The following is a 21025-nucleotide window of genomic DNA, read 5'->3' as shown; positions in this document are numbered from 1 at the left end:
CTTCCATACAGAAAAGCCCTTTTAATAGTAACGCGTCGCATATACGTACGAGCGATCGTACATCCATATTATACTGGTGGACCCGCCACGGTGGTCTATGTGTTTATGGTGCTTGACTGCTGACCCGAAGGTCACGGGATTCGCATCTCGGCCGCGGCAGCCGCATTCTCGATGGAGGCGAAAATGCTTGAGATTTGGTGCACGTTTTAAAGGAACCCCAGGTGGTCGAAATTTCCCGAGCCCTCCGCAACCGGCGTCCCTCATAGTTCTACCATGGTTTTGGCCGTTAAAACGCAACAGTTATTACTTTAGCAAATGCCTTGAGGTGTATACCCACAGCGCGCCTAAGTGCGGGGAGTTAGGGGGAGTCAGGGGTGCTCCAGCAACATTCCTTCGAAGCAGGTTACGCACGCTACATGCGCCAGATCAGAAAGGCGCGCGTTCCGTGTTGCGTCATATATACTCGGAGCAAAACGAGGATATATGCGCGGGCACACGCCGCCGGCTTCTTTTTTCCCGCCAACAGTGAGGTACCAGGTCACAGGTCCGCGGAAAGTGTTCCCGCGCACTCGCGCGGGTGATTTTGCAGTATATAGTATATATATTTATATATATATATATATATATATATATATATATATTATATATATATATACAGAACATCAAACAGACGCGCGTGCGAAGCACGCTTTATTAACGTTTCGCTCGGGGTCCGAGCTTCATCGAACTCGACCCCGACTTCTGATGAAGCTCGGACCCCGAGCGAAATTGTTAATAAAGTTGCTTCGCACGCGCGTCTGGTTTGATGTTTTCTGTGAATATCATCGGACCTAGAAACCCTTTGTTGTTTTTGATATATTATATATTATATATAGTATATAATATATATATATATTATATATATAGATATATATATTATATATATATAATATACAGTAAACCAGTCTACACCCTTAAGGCGTTTTGCCGTGTCTATAACACCCTTACACCCTAGGAAAAGGGTGTTTTCACGTATCAAACACCTATACTGTGTGTTGCCATTGGCCTAACACCCTTAATCATGGGGTGTTTCCAATGGCCTAATCACCCTTCTCACTAAAAAAACGTCAGAAATAGGTCTACCAGTCAGGACTCGGGGAACATGCAAATACAGATGCCATCAGCATAGCAGGTGCACGCGCGCGCCAATCGTACACAGAACAGAGCGTATTCTAAAATACCCCATGGACGGAGCGCTCGCGCTACACAGCCTTAGACGGACCATCCCGTATATAGCCGTAGTATCCTAAGCCGCCGTTCAGTGCCGGTGGGGATATTGCTGTTCCGTATAAATGAACATTCAACATTAAGAGAATAGGCGTAAGTTATGGTATGCTTGTAGATATCCGTAAAAGAGAGGTATCTTTTAATCTAAACTAGCCTAAGATCCAACGACTTTTTAATCAGCGTCCCAGCTATCATCTGGCACGCTGTGGTACGGGCCATGGGTGTTTCGATAACACAAAACACCCTTAACTCTTAAAGGGTGTTTTGCTTGCTTGAAACCACCTTAAGGTTGCAAAGTGGTTTACGTATAATATATTATATATATTATATATATAATATATATATATATCTATATATATATATATATATATATATAATATATATATATATATATATATATATATATATATATATATATTGACAGTCCGCATGTGAGGAAGCTAGCTGATATATGGCGGAATTGAGGCTTGCTTTTTGACCAAGATCTCCCAAGCTACAGTTAACAATTCTGTGATTGGCATTCAGCCTCTTCAAGCTTTGAAAAGGTGTTCGTTACTCAGTTTCATGGGCGTCCGGAGGGGGGTGCAAGGGGAGGGCAGCTGCCCCCCTTGGAATTTTGGAGAATAACTTTCTATGCAAGTAGTAAGCTACACAGCTTGATTAGCACACTCCAGTGCCGCAGATCCGCGTGAAAGATCATTCAGGATTACCAGCCAACTTTTCACGTTACGTACTGCTATGGACTAATCTTGCCGGTCTGTCACGGCAATGAAACAAAAGCTACCTATGCTGTATTCCCCCTCCCCCTCCCTCTGCTGATGCACCCCTCTGGAAAAAGTTCTGCGGACGCCCTTGCTCAGTTTATGAATATGATGGCCAGTCACCGGGGACACATTACGAGCAGGAACATTAACCTTTTGAGGGTCGATTTTTTTCGCGAAATGCGTCCCAGAAATGTGTATTTTTTATTGCTGAATTAAATCCTTCAGACGATCTATTTCAAAAAAAAAAAAAAAAAAAACGTCTAAATCTTTTTTTGGGGGGTGACCATAAAGTGACAAAAAAAAGTCATTAGGGTTGTACATACACATGGTTTATTCGTGAGTAACAGCAAAGTAAATTATAAAAAAAAAATAACCCATACGACTGTTAAAAAATTGTGCGTTGAGATAAACGTCTGTAGTTCACAGACGTACAAAAATAAGTTTACATGGAAACACGGGAAGAAAAGCCCTTCATTGTCTCGGCATGCACGCTTTTGAGATTTTGCTCACTCATCAATATCAGAGTCTTTAACTCGTAAGTAACTCCTCGTATGACGGGCTGACATTTACTAAATCAGATTCTAATTCGGCAGTCTAGCGGCGATTCGGAGGAATCGCGGCTAGACTCACTTAATTGCGGCATAGAAACCGGCACGCGCTTCCATAAGGAAAGCAAACTGCGTGGGTGGGCGCGCTGAAGAAAACTGTGTGGTTGTGAGCGCGTCCGGAAAGCGAGAAGTCCAAAACCTATAAAAATCCTTCGTCTTATCGCCAAGGAGACGGAAGCGGTTTTTGTGAGTCCCCGAAACAGGAAACTCAACGACAGCGGCATCGTTTGTGTCAGTCAGCGCATGCACGGAAACAGGCGTAATCGCGCCCCGGTAAGCAATACATAGTTTTCACTTACGTCACCGTGGTCACAATCTTGGATTACTAGCTGGTTGAGATGCTGCATGAACAAGTTGTTCATGTCACCGTTTTTTTCTCCGGGCATGAACGCGCGGAGAAAGAAACGGTGACATCAGATTAGTGCCGGTGCCCCCTCGCGTTCCTTTGTGTTCCCCTTTGGCGCGGGTGGCGAACAGAAGATAGCGGAGACCGAACTAGCCACCCTAACCGAACTAAACCGAACGACTGTGTCCTCCCCTGCACTGACACGCTCTAATGAGATAAAAAGTCACGGTGCCCGACATGTTGAGGTACTCAGCGTAAATCCCTAGATTTTTCCCTGTTCTTTCTTAAAGGACCCCTGACACCAAATTGAAACCTCGAGATCTTTGTGTTGTTTGACTTTCCTGTATACGGGGGCACATCTGACCGATTATTAGTGACGAACGTTGCCTTTAAAATATCTTAATTTGGTTTTAAAGTAAGCGTGAGTGCTCACTTGAGTTGGCTGCACCTTGCGACAATCCTGGTATGACGTAGATAGAGGCCCCGTGTGACGTTCCAAGTGTAAAGCAAGTATTGTGGACGTCACAGAAGGTTCGCGGGGCGCACGTGCACAATACGACGACTGGCACCCGGCGAGGCCTATTGTTCCTCACCCCTCTGGCTCTGTTGTCGGGCTGCTCTCGAGGTAGTTTTCGTGAGGGGACACGCGCTTAACAGGTTTAACCCATACCGAGGCACCCACATACTTTCAATCTCTACCGTGCGTGGGGCCCCGATTTGAAAACCGCGCTGGAAACGTCACCACAGCTTGAGTGCACGTGGTCTTTGACGCTCCCCCGCATGGGGCGCCAGTTTCTTGTGGTTTTTAGGCGGGCGTTTTGAAGTGATGCTAAAATGGTCACAATTAACTACGCTAGAATTAGTTGTACGATACGCTAGAGCATTTACGATTTAATTTAGAGATTACCAGACACAAAGCTACAAATTACATCCAAAAAGTCACCAACAAAAATTTTGCTGTCAGGGGTCCTTTAAGTACCGACAACCATTGAAGCGCCGTCGACGAATCTCATTGGCTAACGCTCGTTTTCGGTAGCCATGTTCTTCCTAACGCTTTTCCAGCACCTGGTGAAACGCGATCCCCCATTCACTAATGACAGGGGGTTGACGGGAGGAGAAAGGCGCGCCGCGTTGGCATACTGTCCGCTGAAAGATGCGTGGCTAATGTACTTAGACGCGCATGGCTTTGTAAATCTTCCAAGTTAGGAAGAAAATGGCGTCGGACGCCAGCTGCGCGTGAGAGAGGGCCGGGAAAGGAGGCAGTTGTCGGTACTTAAGAAAAAGGGCAAATCTAGGGACTTTAACTCAGCGCAGAGAACCTGTCTGTGACGTCACGTGAAAACTATGTATAAACGAAACAGTAACGAAATGGTCACACTTGAGAAATTCTAAACCGGAAAGCCATCAGTTTTGCAGGCATAACAAACGAGAACCGGCCGAATAACGAAAGCGAAACTCGCCGGCGCACCGCTGTAGTAAAGCATAAAAAAAAACCGAGAGACATCGGCGCAAGAAGAACATTCCACGTATTCCCGCAGTGTGGCAGCACATGTCAAGCAAGAGACTAAGGACTAATCCTTCGTGGGACGACAGTCCTTGGATATAAATAAAAGGACTGTGAGACGCCTCGCGTTGGGTGCTCACGGGAAGACGACAAATGATGCTGTAAAGGGCGCTGTGGGATGGGCAGGTTTTGAGGCGAGGGAGGCTCAGAGCAAAATAAGGTTCGGAGAAAGGCTAAGGAATATGAAGGAGAGTAGATGGGCAGAGCACACAGTGGAGAAAAAGAACTATGAGGCTCACTAGTAAATATACGGCTGGTAGTGTAGGCAGTATGTCAACAAAGAGCGTTAGGCGAAAAGTCAGAAAGGCGGAGAGGATTTACTGGACGGCAGCTATGGAGAAAAAAACCGGCTTTGAGTAACTACCGAAAGGGCAATAATGAAATAAGGAGGGAGGCATTTTACGATAATTCAATGGGAAGCGCACTGTATGAAGCAAGATCGGGTTGCCTTAGAACGGGCAGTTATAGAGCGAGATTCAGTAAAGAAGAAGAACAATGCACGTGCTGCGGGGAAGATAAGGAAACGGTGGAGCATGTTCTGATTGAATGCGGAGACATCCACCCAGGTGTACGTTTGGGCACGGGCCTACATGACGCCTTGGGTTTTAGAGACAATGGAAAGCTGAACACACCCGCGACTGAAATAAGTAAGAGACGGTTAGAGTATTGGTGGCAGAAAAACTAGAGAGAAAGGACAAAAATAAATATTGGAAAAAAAAAAGGACATTCTGCCGTAAAGGGCAGAGAACGGAGCTGAAATAGTTTTAATTGAAGTAAAGACACTAGGCCAACGCTAAGAAAAAGAAGAGTAAAGGGTTTTTTATTGTCGAGCCTGGTGGCACACTTGTCACCGCCCCGTTATAAAGGGGACGCTCATAGCATCCATCCACCCATCCAGACTGATCGAAAAAGGCGAGTGTTTTAAACATACAGGCATGACGGACATGTACGTATTTACGCGACTTATGGCTGTTGCGGATGACGTACATGTACGTCTTTGACCCTCAAAGAGTTAAAGACAGATAAAGGAGGTCCCCAGAGCATAAGCATTCTCAAGTCATGAATGGCAGCTCACTGATATTTCCAAAAATAAATTACTATATAACTGGTGCATCCCGCCAGAACTAGCCCATGGCACCAAAACATTGAGGATATCAGACGAATTTCAATAGGATCTGTGGACTGCACAAAAGTAATGTAAAATGATAGATAAAGCATGTTAGCTACATGACATCAGTGCAACCTAGCATTTAAATGCAGGTGTTTCATGTTCTAGTTGACAGCCAAATTGGGCAGATAGATGAGGTTACCGAGAGTCTTGTTCAAGTAATTGCTAGAATCAGTGACAAGACTGGAAATGCAGAGATCTTAGTCACAACTGCGGGTATGTAAAGAATGTATGTAAACACTTTCTTTGCATACTTTACATACAGCCCACATAGGAAGAGCACAAAAGAGCAAAATTTCTTAAGTCACCACATAATGTTTATCCATAGCACACGCCTTCATTAATGAAACTGAAGGTGAGTACAAAAATAAGTTTATTGTTGTGGAACGTGAGAACACATCGTACAGCACTGAATTAATAAAACTTTCAAAATGTTTTGTTTCATCAGGGACAACAGCAGTGATGACACTTAAAATCAAACAGAAAGATGTGATAATACATTACTTTGGAACAGCAGCAGCCATGTAGTAGATGAGTCTGCAGGCACTTGCAGTCAGCTTTTTTTCTTTAGAAATGCATATTCAGCAAAGCCAATTTCCAATTAAATGATTAGGAAACAGTACAAAAGAAATGCAGACAAAATACAATAACCAAATGTATGGTGCAAGTTACTTACTGTTCAGCATTCCAGACAACTGCCCACATTTAAAAATGCAAATCCAAAGAGATATAACCACAAAAACATCCATTGTTGCATATTATGGAAGACGACGTAGCACGATAAATGTCAAACTACATAAAAGCAAGCAAATTCAGTGGACTTGCAACATGACATAACCTCAGTGCCATGCTCCTAAATACTACAAGCCCCTTATAAAATAAAACATAGGCACAAAACACACAAGGGCAGTGAGCATAACAAAAAAGGTAAAACTGAGCAACAAACGACCTCAGCTTAAAATTTACTATATATATAAATGTTATACCTGTCATTTGCAAATCAAGGTGGAAAGCAGGAAGTTCTGTAGACACCAAGCTAACTTGGGAGAATAAAACTGACTTCTTCTTCAGAAGGAATAACTGTGGTGCTAACAGTAAGTTACGAGTCAAGCAGTTGTTGATCATCCACAGAGTCGCAACAAACAATACAATATATATAGAATTCAAAGGACACTCCATGAAATCAATGTGTTTCCTTAAATCAACTTGCACATAAAAGAAAAGTGAAAGCCTGAAATTCTTAAAGAATTCTGTAATTGTGACTCATCATATCTTAAAACGAACACCTAAATTGAAGATGGACTGTTACTATGAGACCATTAAATAAAGGAAGCAATCAATGCTTTTTTTCGTTCCAAGTTAAGTCAAGTGATTAGTTTCCATAATACATGTATGACCTATGATCTAGTTGGCTTTTGCCAGCACATTGGCCTCTGTGATCTAGAAAACTGTACAAGTGGGAGGCAGAAGGGAATATCGCTTTCAAATCTCTGCAGCAACTTCACATCATCTCACAGATTATGGCAGCCTTTTAACAAAAATTAAGCGGACTGAACAGAAAAGTAATAGCATCGCATTCATAAACAAATGAAAACATGTTCTTCAAAATTGGATAGCACGAAATCAACTAGGACTACAAAGGAACACAGATGCACTTCGTGGTCCTGGCCGATTTCACGCTATCCAATTTTTAAGATTATGAACCAACTAGCCCAGCAACATACCCTATTAAAAAATGAAAACATGACCCAGCAAAGTTTACAAACATGCAAAACTACCACAAGATACACTACGTTACAGTAATTTCAATTGTGCGGTCAGTGGTCGAGATGTGAAATCCAATATGGAGAATTTGTACCTTTGATTTCCTGCGCCTATCATGTTTCACCAATGGAATATGTAAGAACTGTCTGAAATGTAATTGAGCACTTTAGCCTTATAAGGCATTTCCGTTTAATGTCTTCTTTGGTTATACTTGCGCCACAACTCATTTGAAATGTCCAGTTACATTACTAAGCTTCTTTAGTCACTCGATTGCTGGTGGTTTTCTCAAGTAGGCATATTTTGACATCAACAAATTCCACCTACATGGCAGCCAGCTTACATGCTACCCATGAATTAAACAGCAGCACTGATAAAGTAATTATCAGTTCTGTAATTTATACACTGCTGAGCATGCAGGTGCTGCAGAACACTTGCTCAGGTTGTAATGACAAACTGTTTGTCATTATACTGTTCACACTACAGTGCTAAAGATGTACTGAAGATCAAAACAAACTGAATTTTCAGAGACAGTGGTTGCCATCTTACTACGAACTGAGCATTTACTGGAGGCAAACTTAGCTAAAGCTATATGAGACATGAATACGTTAGACACAGTATCTACACATGAATTTGTTCGCTTATCATACATGCGTGCAGCTTTTCAAGTGAAAGACTGTGGTCTACATGTTCACGAAGCTTGCTTTCCCTTGGTACTTGCCTGGCAAACGAAATTACAGTAAAGTATAATGCTGAGGAACGCACAAGCACAATAATAAAAGAAAAAGCAGAGCAGTGCACCACTGTAAAGGGTGGTATATAAGTGCAGCATTTTAAAGCACCAGTATAAACAACCACTGCAGCATTAAAAAAAAGGGTCACAAAGTATATAATATAATGACTGACTAAAGAAAATACTTAGCACCCATCACACATGTCGAAACAAAACCTTACGCCAACAACCTAGAGTAGTAAGTACAACTTTTGATTTTCAGAACGAACGCGCAACAGCGTAAAACACAGGGTAGCGGTTCTTTTGATATAGAAACACCCAAAAGATGAGCCTATTCACTACAAAGCACTAAAACAAATGCCTAAATGCACTGCAAAATATAGGAACAAAGAATGTCTGTGCCACACAGACGCGAGAAATGCACAACACGATAAGACTTTTATGAGCGTAATGTGTAAGAAAAAAAGAGTCACCAGGTAGAACAATGGCTAGCACAGTACCTCTCACCGGCACACCCTGTGTGGTGTGTGCCTTAATAAAATGTTAACGTGGCACGGTAGCAAATTTCATGTGTTGAATTCTCGTACAAATGGTTACGAGCATCTAAAAGACATCTAAACATACAGAACTGTGATATGGTGTCCAGATCTTTACAGTCCAATTGCTGATGCATTTTTATTCACCACTTCAATAAAGCATACTGAGCATCAGCTGCACAATAAGATGTGTTACTATTCCACTTGTACCACTCTGTCTCGATTAGATAGAGCAAAGGGTGCATTAGAAGCCAAGTGTAGCCTATAGTGCTTGTAATGCACAGCAAATATATATACACACAACACAACTCAATTTCAACTCTAAGCACCACAAATGCGAGCTTTCGTTGAACCTAACATGTGTTTGACACTCGTAAATGGTAGTGTAACCAAAAGAGAAGACACAACTTCGGTGCTTTGAGAATACTTCCAAGGCCATGTCACAAGTCAGAGCATCAGATTATTTTCCTTTCTTTACTTCAACAAGGATTATTACTGCTTACGGGTGCCGCTCATACACATAAATATCTGACAAACTGCAACAATTACAAACAACACTATCTTTTGACAATCTCACAGACAAATAATCGTGACTAAACGTGTTATTGTTCAACAAATAACCTCAAGCTGATCTTGGAAACATAAACTTGGGAAATGGCAGGGGTTCAGTCACGCATACTGCCAACTAAATGCAGTGTGTTTTTATAGCCCATGATGATATTAAAAACAAAATCTGACGCTCTGATCTGCATGTGTGGACCCTAAAAACACAACATATAGCCTGGCAGTGCAGTCGAGGTGAGGCATCAGAACCGCACCTCAGATGTGGTTGGCAATGTGACGGTTGAGACTCTGACGTGCTGTCTTTTGGCCAACCACCTCAACTTGGAAGCCGATGGATTCCAGCTTGGCGATGTCAACAATTCGCCTCCCGTCAAAGAGAAATGGAGGTTTGAGCATGGCGTTGTATATCTGTTGGTAGTCCAGGGACTATGCACAAGAAAATTAAGAAAGAAAAAAAAAAAGGCTTGTCATCAAACAATACCACTCGGCACATTTTGCAATGCTACCGCTGCATGGTTATCAGTAGAGGCCGGATTTTTAGGCATTAAAAAAGCTCGTTTTAGGCGCCAAAAATAGGTAGGGAAAACAACGTTTTAGGCCTCCAATATCGTAAACATAGGCGCAATAAACTTTCGCATAAATGCAAATAATTTCAAACGAAGATGTGCGCGACCTCTACCTACAACAGGAAAACAAAATGTTATTGCTTAAGATGGCACAAAGGTGCCAACTGTTGAACATAGCTGTGCAACTGTGTTTTGTCCCGCACGGTTCACAGAACACGGTCTTTCCTGTGTTGTGCAGGGTGAGTCAAGTGTCCGCTGTCGAATCAACACACTCCTGGGTATCTTTGCGGCATGACTGAGAAGGGCAGAGCAGGAGCAGACAGCCAGATTGCTAAAAGACCAGAAGGGAGCATTCCTTCTATTGGCTGGGCCGAACCGTGTAGAGCCAATTTTTCCCCTGGCAGCGAACCACTGGCATAGCCAGGCGGGGGGTGGGGTGGGGGGTTTAATGAATTCAGCCCCTCCCCCCCCCAAAACGTTTCAGTTTTGCGTGTGTGTATATACACGCATGCATACAAACGCACGCACGAACATATATAACGTATGGTTGAACCACCCCCCCAAAAAAAAAGTTCTGGCTACACTACTGCAGTTACCACCTTAAAAAGTGAATTACAAACAAAAATTCGTATCAAAGTATCTGCATGCATATGTTTTGATTCATCACAGCGACGTTTTTCTTTTTTTTTTTGTTGTCTTCACTCTCATTTCCACTACTACTCTTTTCTGATGACGGCTCTCCGCGCTTTGCACACGATTTCGCATTCACCAACCGCAGTCGCGCCGTCTGATTGCGGGGACATGGCTTGCATCTACGTGGCAGGCACGTGTTAACACAGTACAGAGACGTTGCTGCCTCAAGCACAGGAGCACGCGTCAACGCGATGGAAAAAAAAAAAACGCGACTCAACTTCATCTGTAATCTAAACGCGAAGGCGCTTAAAGGCTTCCAAGATTCACCCGACTATCTCGAAGGCAACGACGCACCGTGGATGGTCGTGGAGCGCGCATGCCCGCGCCCGCGCGTGACTGCCGGGTCTTCCGCGACAGCGCAGGCAGCACCTGTCCGTACCTGTGCGCTAGCGTGCGTTCGTATCAAACGTCGCGGGGCGCAAATCGGTTTCGCAACAACCGTACTCCAATACAGTGCCGGCTAATGGGCCTTGGCCGGGACCACAGAAAAATTCGTATCACCCCGAATTCGTACGAGCCGTGATCGTATCCCCGAGGTTTTACGTACAAACGAAACAAAAGCTGCATGCCATCACATTTTTCTTTCTTTTATTGCGATAGCAATTAATAGACAGTTTCGGCTGAATTTTGCCGTCGCCGTCGCCGCCGTCATGCACCGTATATGTATAATATATATATATATATATATATATATATATAATATATTATATATATATATATAAAAAGCCCCACAAGAAAAATAACTCAGAAAAATGCTTCCGAAGCGCGGAATCGAACCAGGGACCTCTTCCTCCGCAGCGAGTGGCGCTAGCCCCACGCCACGAAACGCAGATCCTCCATGTAGGTAACGGCGAGCGTTATATACCACCCTTTACCGCTGGACGGACTTGGAGACGGCTGCGCTTATAAGCGTTTTTCATTACCAGCGAGATGGCGTTAGGATCGCGACAGGCGCATTAAAAGTCGTCAGCGAGCTCGCTTTTGTCTTCACTCTCATTTCCACTGACGGCTCTCCGCGGTTTCGCATTCACCAACCGCTCGCGCCATGTCAGCGCGGCGGCGGTCCCACTTCACTGCTTTGTAGGAGTTGTTTCCGAAAGTTGGTTGAACTAGAGGACTAGGTTGAACCCCATAGTTCGCAACAGTCAATGTTACGCGGTAACATGAATAACAGTCTCAAGCAGCACCCAGGAGCGAAACTTGAGGCTAAATAGTGTTCATATAAGCGCCAATTTCGAAAAGAGGCATTTATAGGCACTTGTAAGCATTTACGCATGAACATCAAAAATAGGAATTTATAGGCACTATAAAAACACTATAAAAGCCCTTCTTAACCTCTAATTCATGCTCATATATCAAAATGGCACGATAGGAGCGCAAGGAACAAAATAGGCATTTGCCTAAAATCCGGTCTCTAGTTATCAGCTGCAAGTTCATTCGGCAGACATGTCCAAAAACCTTCTGTCAAGGTTCAGTAAAGACAGATGCCATAATCCAAGTGCGGGAAGGCCACACTGACATTGCTAACAAAACAACTTCTACTTATAAATGAAATGCTTACACACCTTGAACTCATCCCACTCGGTGCAAATAACAATGGCATGGGTGTCTTGAGCAGCGGAATAGGCATCTTGGAAAATCTCCACTTGCTTCAACACTGCATATGCGCACACAGTAAGGTTCAGATCAGTGAACTTTACTACAACCCATAGTATCAGAACGCCCTCTCAAGTTGCATGTGACAAGCCCTTTTACGCAAACTGCTACAAATGCTTGGTACTATTGCCTGTGTGGTCTATTTCACTATTTGTTACCCTTACACTCGTGATCTACGATAACAGAGCAATACAGTGAATGCTAAAAGTTGGAAAGCTGCATCATGTCAGCATATGCCTGTGTTATATCAACATGTCAGCTATGCCAAGTAAGTTTACCTCCTTAGGAGAATGGCAGTTCAAACTTATTTGTGAAGTATCATAATCATCACCTACCCTATGTCCACTGCAGGACAAAGGCATCTCCAAATGATCTCCAATTTACTCTGTCTTGCATGAAACGATTCCATTCTATGCCTGTAATCCTGTTAATTTCATCACTCCACCTAACTCTCCGCCTGCCTCGGTTGCATTTCCCATACTTTAGCACTATGCATTCTATCACTCTATGCTAAGCATAAGTTACACCCCCACAAGCCCAGGTCCAACACAGTAGGCTGCACATTACTGCAGCTCAGAACTTTGCAGATAAGGATTTCGTAATATACTTTGTCTATATGCAATACATTTTCACGCTATCTATGCCTTGACAACTGTGCAGCCCTTTCCTGTCAGTCATGCACTGAAATACAGTAAAACAGACAGTGTCTGTGGACAGAATGGCGCTCTTGTACGTACCATCGCCCTGTTCTCCTGAGCCATTGAGATCACTGAAATGATATCACAAGTGTGGAAAAACATAAATTAAAACAATGAGTAACATTTGAACGAAGCGCAGCATCTCGCGCGACAAACTCACTCGATAATCTGCTGCTTTGGGACTTTGGGGTCATAGATGTTGAGAAAGGCTCCTTCCTCCATCAAGTGTTTGCAAACATAGATAGCAGCGCTCTCTCTGCATGTTAAAAAGTGCGCACAACACTGTAAACAAGCAAACAGTGAATGCATGGACTTATTGTGTGAATTCATACAGGCTCATGAGACCGACAGCATGAATAATGTTTTTAAAATGATCATATTTTGAAAATAGGTTGGTGCGCACAAATTCACAAGGCACAGGGGCCGACTAGAAAGTCTTGATCCCATTTACCTCCAGATAGGTGTTAACTGTCCCTTTAAAAGAGTTTCTTCCATCTAGCAAATCTGCAAAACTGGCTCAACATTCTAGCATGTTGAGTTGTAATGTCGTGACTGCCCTATTTTGGGCTCACTTCCTTCTTAGCTTGGCAAGTACAGTAGTTTCCTCAGAAGAATGTTGTCACAGGCTTTACAGAACAGGTCCAAGGCAAATGATTGACAAGGTAGAGTTTATCCCAGTGAAGCTTTCCTTCTGAGGAAATCATCTCAATTTCCTTCCTGGTATGGTGCCAGTCTTCAGGTTAAGCTCAACTTTCTTTTTAACGACTGTGGATTTCATCCACGTGTTATGGGCCTGAAGCCAGACTAATGGTGGCAACTCTGCACTACTTAATCTTCATTTCTGCATTAGCTGGGCATTTGCACCAATCGCGAATAAAAAAAAATCTTATTTAAAACACCCCCATTTATGGAGCCCGGGGGAGCATGAGAAAACTTCACTGACTGGGAAAACTTGCAGCCCAATTTACTCAAACAGCTTTGCTGAATGGTTTGCACAGCTCGTGCACACAAAAAGCAAAATTGCACGAACCAGAAACGCATGAACGAAATTCCACTGTATGCAGCTCTGTATAGATTCCAATAACTCAATGCGGTGTCACCAGTGGTTCACAGTGAGATAATACACACCTCGTGTCACCAGTGTTCTTCTTGAATGCAAAGCCAAGAACTGCAATCTTTTTTCTAGCCACAGTGTTGAAAAGCCGTTCAATGATTCGCTGGGCAAACCGAGTCCTCTGAAAGCTGTTCATTTCTACAACCTGAAATGTAAGAAATGCTTCTATCACATAAGCATTGCACTGAAATCGCACTGATACCAGTGCAAATTGAACTCTTGTTTTCGCATTAATTTCGCTTTAGACGAGAATTTTATTTTTTCGCTCTCATACTAGCATTATCTCAATCTCTGTAACAATCAGTGGGGTCTCGCATTAGGACTGTGCATTTAACGACTTGACAAGGAACGGTGAACAAATACAGGTGGCAAAAAGTCCAAGCGCCATTGCAGCCATTCATTCACCTGTTCCTGCAGTCTCCACTGAAAAATGGCTGTCGCGTACAAGTATCAAAGTTTCAAATAAGTGCTGGGCGCAGCATGATCGAGCCTTATTTGGTTATATCGAGTACAAAGACAGTAGCAAAGTATTACCTGATACCAGTAGTTCGCAACCTCTGGAAGCTTGAGGCATTCGCACAGGTAAACCAAATTCAGCACGTCCTTTTGGAAGCAGCTGCCTCCGAAACCTTGCGGGCAGAGAAGAGAACCACAAGTCAGAGCCAGAATTTCAAAAACACTCGGCAGACAATAGCGAATGCCAAGCATGTATCAACCTTAATCACAAAATGTGAACGTAAGTGGTGCTATAGGTTTTTTAGCACACAGAAAAAAGAGAGAACAGATAGAAAATGAGAATAGCCTCGAAACCTGCACGTACAGTGGCAATGAATACTACAGTGCAGTCCACTTATAGCAATATACTGCTTATAACTATAGGTCGACTTAACAGTGTAATTTTATGAATTAGGGCTATGGAAAAAAAAACACATATAACGATATTTTATTCACCGCATATCGAATTTAACTATCAAAATTTTGCCCTCTGGATGGCATTTTCCATGCAGAATAATCGTGATATTGCAGAATAATCATCGTAGACAGCGTCGCCTCGTTCTGCGACGAGATCACTGACGAGGCGATTGTAGAGGATGTGTTGTCTCGACAGACGGCAGTGTTGGGCAACGGTGGCGACGGCAGCAGTGACAGCGACAGCGAGATTCGCAGTGTCTTCGGTGCCCCTTCTCTGACCCTGACCTCAATGTCCACAGAAAGTGCATTGCCGTCTATTGACACATTAATCGACTTTATCCACTCGAAAAGATTGCCGCCAGTGTTCGCACAGCAGCTGGAAGCAATGCACACCGCGGATGTGATGTTAAAACTGCCACAAAAGCAAGGCCAGATTTCTGACTATTTCAGCATGCCTTGTGCTTGAGACATGCTCTTTGGAGTTAGTATTAAAGTTTTGTTTTTCACAGCCTACTTTGTACAACATCTATTCTTAGTATAAGTGGCGATTTCGGGTTCAGAGCTACAAAAGTACGTTTGGCGGCCTTTTTTTTTTTACCCGGCCGTCCAGATATAACGATCATATTTTTCGTTTTTCTTAACATCATTATATGTGGACTCCACTGTACTACAAAATTTAGTGTAAGCACCCTGTAAGAGAGCACCTCCCCCCCCCCCCCCCCCCCCCCATACTTTTTTCAGTTGCTTGGGGTGGGGGTTGCCAGCTAATCACATTGTGCATGTGGTTCTGAGAAGCATGCCTGCTCAGATGAAAACATGTCTTGCACCACTGCCTTATTACAAATGAAATCACAAGGTCCTTGCGATTGCTAAGTTCATCAGTCATGAGGTGATGCGAATTAAATTTTACGCACTGATTTTCTGCAAATTAAAAACTACAGTTGCAAATTTCTTGAACTGATTAAAGGATGTTGAGGCAGTGAGTGCTTCTTTATTGTGTTTTATACATGCAGCACTTTGACATTTGCTTAATTCAGACATTTTTTTCCAGTCCCAGGAAACTCAAGCTAATGAGGTTTTTACTATGCATGCAACATTAAATATTAGGTGCTGAACACTGACAGCCCCTCCAGTATGTATACAGGATACCCATGTTCAGTAACATGTTTCAATATTTTGAAATTTTGTTCAAGTCTCAGCAACGCCTTACTGTATTAAAAAAAAAGTAATGTCCATTCAGAGCTCTTGAAGCAAACAGGACATCGTGCTTACCAACGCTGGCTTGTAGAAATCTTGGACCAATTCTGCTGTCACTCCCAATAGCATGAGCCACTTCAGATACATCAGCTCCAGTTGACTCACAGATTGCAGAGACTGCATTGATGCTAGAAATTCTCTGAGCTAGAAAAGCATTTGCAGCCTGCAAAAGCAAAATAAAACAACATTAGCATGTCAGACGGACAACCAGCAGCGGAGACCTTTTCCAGAAAAAACTGTGCCAGGTGACTTACCAGTTTTGAAAGCTCTGAAGACCAGGTGTTCATGGTGATGATACGGTCTTCGGGAATCCAATGCTTGTACACTGAACACAGCTCTTCAATAGCTGCCTGGCCTTCAGGCGTCTGCTCTCCTCCGATGAGTATGCGATCTGGATTAAGTAGGTCTGCAACAGCTGAGCCCTCAGCTAGAAATTCGGGGTTTGAAAGAACCTGCGAGTAAAGCGAAACATTCTAAAAAAAGAAGTGTTTGTGGTGTCTTGACTTCCTTCTTGTGTCCATGTTTGCACGCCCTGTCTTTAAGAATGAATACTTACCAACTAGCTCAGCTCTCTGTTATTCTAAAGAGAAACACTTAGTACGCTGCTTACCTTAGAGCCACACTCCTGCAAAGGATGCTGGAAACTTTGTTTCGGGCACCTTGAATGCGTCACATGTATACTTTATTATTAGAGCTGTGCGAATAGCAAAATCTTGGGTGCGAAGCGAATTCGAATATTGAAGTGCGAGTGCGAATCGAATCGAATATTTTTCGAATATTTCTAGAATACTTTTCGAATACTTCGAAGCGAAATTGCAGAAAAAATAAAAGTTAGAGAGGATTCCTAAGCATATTCTTATGAGACAGCAACACGAAAGTGTTTCTTTTCGCTAGGTTCATGAAGCACTGGCGGTGTGGTGTTTCATAGTTGTCTTATCAAAAATGAGGCAATGTAGAGGCTGAATTATATTTATGTACATGATTTGGTGCAACCAAAGTGTTGCCGACAACGCTTCACACGCGATAGGCAAAGATGCCATTTCCTCAGCCTCTCTCCTCCTCTTTCAACTTCTGTGGAAGCCCAACTGATGTGGCGGACAAGGGTGTGCTCCCTTCAAGTCCGGAGTACCACATCTGCCTCGTAGACGTCGATATATAAGAACATCTGAAATTTTGGATGCTAGAAAGCTTCGGCGTCCGATTTTTCGGACTTCTTGCCCAAATTTCAGGCCCAAAACAGCATTAATTGAGCCCCTAACTTTGCCACATCTTTCATCTCCATGTTGGAACCAGCGTCTTCTTGAGTTAATACATTTGCGACCGTAGCGGAGCTTGAAAGGCAGCTTTGCCGCAATACCAGGGTGTGATAAGGTGAAGCATATTAAAATCTGAAGGGGTCACTTTTAATCGGACGTTGACTGTATTTGTTTCTGGGAAGTTCGAATAGTTCGAATAGTAAAATTCCAGTGCGAATTGAATCGAATAGCAAGCACTATTCGAAAAATATTCGAAATTTCGAATATTCGCACACCCCTATTTATTATGTTTTGTTTCTAAAACATCGGAATAGTTTATACCTAAAGTCATTGTTAGTTTCTTCAAGTCAAGGTGCTATAAATGCGTATTCATTGTTCAAGTTTAAGCCCGACTGTGGCTGTACATGATGCCAATGAGATAGTGCTAACAAGAAGACAGATAGGCAAGGTGTAGTCTGGGAAAACTGATACACGCTCCATTGCCCTCTAATAATGTAGGAATAAAGAATAAATGGAAGACAATACTGCTGATGTTTGTCAGTTGCTGAACACTGACTTGTAACGACACCGAGGAATCACGAATCCAATACGGTCGCCATTACTGTTTATTGCCGTTCCTCCTCTTTTTCGCCCTCTAAGAACTGTACCCTTGCGTCTTCTTTTCCATCTTCTTCCTTACACTCACCCCGTTGTTTGTCGTCACCCCTCCTGGGGTGATACCGAAGAACGTTGCTTGTAGCGGCGAATTCCAGCTGTCCGTCATTGAGGTAGCCAATGGTCTTTAGCACACCTTGCTGTACTGATATTTTTACGACTTTAAACGGTCCAAGAATTCTTGTGTCGCTACCGGGCAGACCCTTCCGCACGAGCACAAGATCATTCAGTCCAATATCCGGCTTGTGTCCTTGCTGTCGCTTGTCGAATTGGAGTTTCATCGCCTTTCGGTATCTCCTTTGTTCCTGGTTGGTTTTTCGGTGTTCAAACAATTGCAGTTGATCATCGATTTTAAGTTCTTTGTCGGCTGGCAGTATTGGCACTTCGCCATAGGCAGCAAAATGCGGGCTGCAGCCAAGACTCGTAGTGTGTGTTCTGTTGTGGTGAGCCACAGCCGCTTCTAGGCAGCACTTCCATCCGCCTTTAAATGTTGGGTACATGGACATGAATTGCTTGATGTCACGTATAACCCTTTCCGCCATTCCATTGGCCTGCGGGTGAAATGGAGCGCAACGGCGTAGTGTAATGCCACGGCTATCTGCCCACTGCTGAAGTTTCTTGCTTAAAAATGCGGGTCCATTGTCAGATATCATGACTTTCAGCTGTGCGAATATCACTCGGTCAAGCAAGGCGATAACGCTGTTCGTGTCTTCTCGTCCAAGACATGCCGCTACCATTCTGGTGCACTGATCTATGGCAATCAAGAAAGACTGTGTCTTGCAAACCCCGGAACTCTTCTTTTTCAGTTCCGCAAAGTCCACGTGGACGACTTCAAAGGGTTTGTCCGAATGGTTTGGCAAGACGAGCTCGTCGGGTCGAGGCCGGTATTTTGCTTTATTCACTTGACACAAGTGGCACGACTTGACATAGGCTTCGACGTCTTTTTTCATGTTTGTCCATGTGAACTGTTTGAGAAGCTTGTTGTACGTTCGCCAGAAGCCATCATGACCACCTGATTCGGGGCTGTCGTGATATAAGTGAAGCACTTTTGGAATCAGTGTGTCTGGTACGACGAACTTGCCATCCTTGAAGTGTAGACTTTCATACCCTTCCCATAATCTCGTCATGTTAACTGTTCCATGCGGGATCTCGACCGCCAACCGAGACAGGGCGTCGGCGTCAGTAAGATGGCTACCTTCACGGTGGAAGACGTCAAAATCGTACTGTTGAAGTACATTGACCCATCGGGCCAATTTTCCCCTTGGCTCCGACATATTCAACAGGTGCGTTAATGTTTGGTGATCCGTATATAATGAAAACTTTCTTCCGTCGATGTATGATCAAAAGTAGCGCACAGCCATTAAAACAGCAAGAGCCTCCTTCTCAGTTGTAGAATAATTTTGCTGGGTAAGGTTGAAGGTGTAGGAGTAGTATCCTATAACCCTAAGCTGTTGAGTTGGAGGTGAACTGAGGTCTCTTTGGTACAGAACAGCCTCTGTACCATGTACCATAACTGGAAGCGTCCGTATTCATCTCGAAAGGTAAACTATAGTCCGGTAGCGTAAGAATAGGGTCCAATGATATACGATGTACAAGTTCTTGATAAACCCTTTTGCAATCTTTGGTCCAAACAAAAGGCACTTGTTTCTTCGTGAGCTCCGTCAAGCACTTCGTCATCTTGGAGAAATCTTTATAAAACTCCTGAAGTGGCCATTACGTGAAAAAATCAATCAGAAAATCGTCGTTTTGGTCCAATTGAGACGCGATTTAAAGGGTGCACTAAAAATGGCTTTATACTCAATCGAAAGCAACTAAAGAGCTCTTATATGGCAAGTTTTATCATTAGTTTTAAGGAAAAAAATATTTTGATGTTCATTGATGGCAATTGGGAATATCGAGGAAGGTCATGTGGCCAAATTGGGGGAACATCAAAAATTATTTTTTTCCTTAAAACGAAATTGTAATGATAAAACTTGCCATATAAGAAGAACTTTTTAGTTGCTTTCGATTGAGGTATAAAGGCGATTTTTAGTTGGAGCCCACGTGGTGTAAATCGCGTCTCAATGGCCAAAACGACGATTTTCTGAAATTCGTGATTTTTTCACGTAATGTTTAGAAACTTGAGGGGTCTGAAAATATTTTTATCACAAAATATACCTTCTGAAAAACTCGAAGGCGCAATGAGTGAATGAACATTTTGGAGAAATTCAGGCTCTTTAATTTAAAACTCCTGAAGTGGCCTGCGAGTCCAAGAAAACTCGAAGTGAGTGAATGTCATGTGGCTTCGTAAGCTTTGCGATCCTTTGAACGGACTCCTGTTTGGTGCTCTTGGTGGTTCCGTTGAACACTCTTCCAAGGAAAACCCCTTTCGACTTAAAGAACTCGCTTTTCTTCTCATTGATCTTGAGATCCGCGTCACTAAGTGCTTGTAACACTTTCCCGAGATGTCCAGAGTGCTCCTCTTTTGATCTTGAGTACACTATAATGTCGTCAATATAAACGTTGCAGAAGACTCCAAAGTGTGGCTTCAAAACACTGTTCATCATCTTCTGAAACCAGGCTGGAGAATTTTTCCAGCCAAATGGCAGCCGGTTGTACTCGTACACGTCAAATGGCGTAATGAATGCCGAGAACTTCTTCGTTTCTTCTTGCAGAGGTACTTGCCAGAAGCCTTTGCAAAGGTCGAGACGCGAAAACACTTTGCAGCCTCCGGTTTCATTGATTATTTCGTCAATATGTGGCATTGGAAAGGGAAAAAGGTCAGTCTGCTTGTTTATCTGCCTGTAATCGGTGCAGAGACGAAATGTTCCATCCTCTTTTGGTGCAATAGTTATCGGTGAAGCAAAAGGAGACGTAGAAGGGCGTATGACACCGGCATCAAGCATTTCCTGTAGCTCTGCCTTCAGCCA

General features: G+C 43.3%; 1 protein-coding gene across 12 annotated transcripts in view; it reads right to left on the bottom strand.

Moving 5' to 3' along the window:
- The window catches only part of LOC119382956 (UDP-glucose 6-dehydrogenase), a 56751-nt gene that overhangs the window by 15316 nt on the left and 20410 nt on the right, over positions 1–21025 (bottom strand). For 2 of the 12 annotated variants that reach the window (XR_007415081.1, XR_007415083.1), the window contains exons 5-12: positions 16461–16658; positions 16222–16369; positions 14572–14666; positions 14052–14182; positions 13084–13179; positions 12963–12994; positions 12135–12226; positions 7725–9736 (exon numbers count right to left, since the gene is read on the bottom strand). The exons of 1 other annotated variant lie outside the window; for it this stretch is intronic. Coding sequence is in view for 8 of the 11 variants with exons in the window: in XM_049412355.1 (XP_049268312.1) it covers positions 9566–9736; positions 12135–12226; positions 12963–12994; positions 13084–13179; positions 14052–14182; positions 14572–14666; positions 16222–16369; positions 16461–16658 (963 nt within the window). In the remaining 3 variants the exon portion in view is untranslated. Of the gene's footprint in view, positions 1–6071; positions 9737–12134; positions 12227–12962; positions 12995–13083; positions 13180–14051; positions 14183–14571; positions 14667–16221; positions 16370–16460; positions 16659–21025 lie in introns of those variants that run through there. 9 more of the 12 variants (XR_007415082.1, XM_049412355.1, XM_037650891.2 and 6 more) reach the window with 9 other exon arrangements.

Source organism: Rhipicephalus sanguineus, chromosome 2 (genome assembly GCF_013339695.2).
Source record: "Rhipicephalus sanguineus isolate Rsan-2018 chromosome 2, BIME_Rsan_1.4, whole genome shotgun sequence".
NCBI classification, from domain to species: domain Eukaryota; kingdom Metazoa; phylum Arthropoda; class Arachnida; order Ixodida; family Ixodidae; genus Rhipicephalus; species Rhipicephalus sanguineus.
This window is presented reverse-complemented; position numbering and strand designations above follow the sequence as displayed.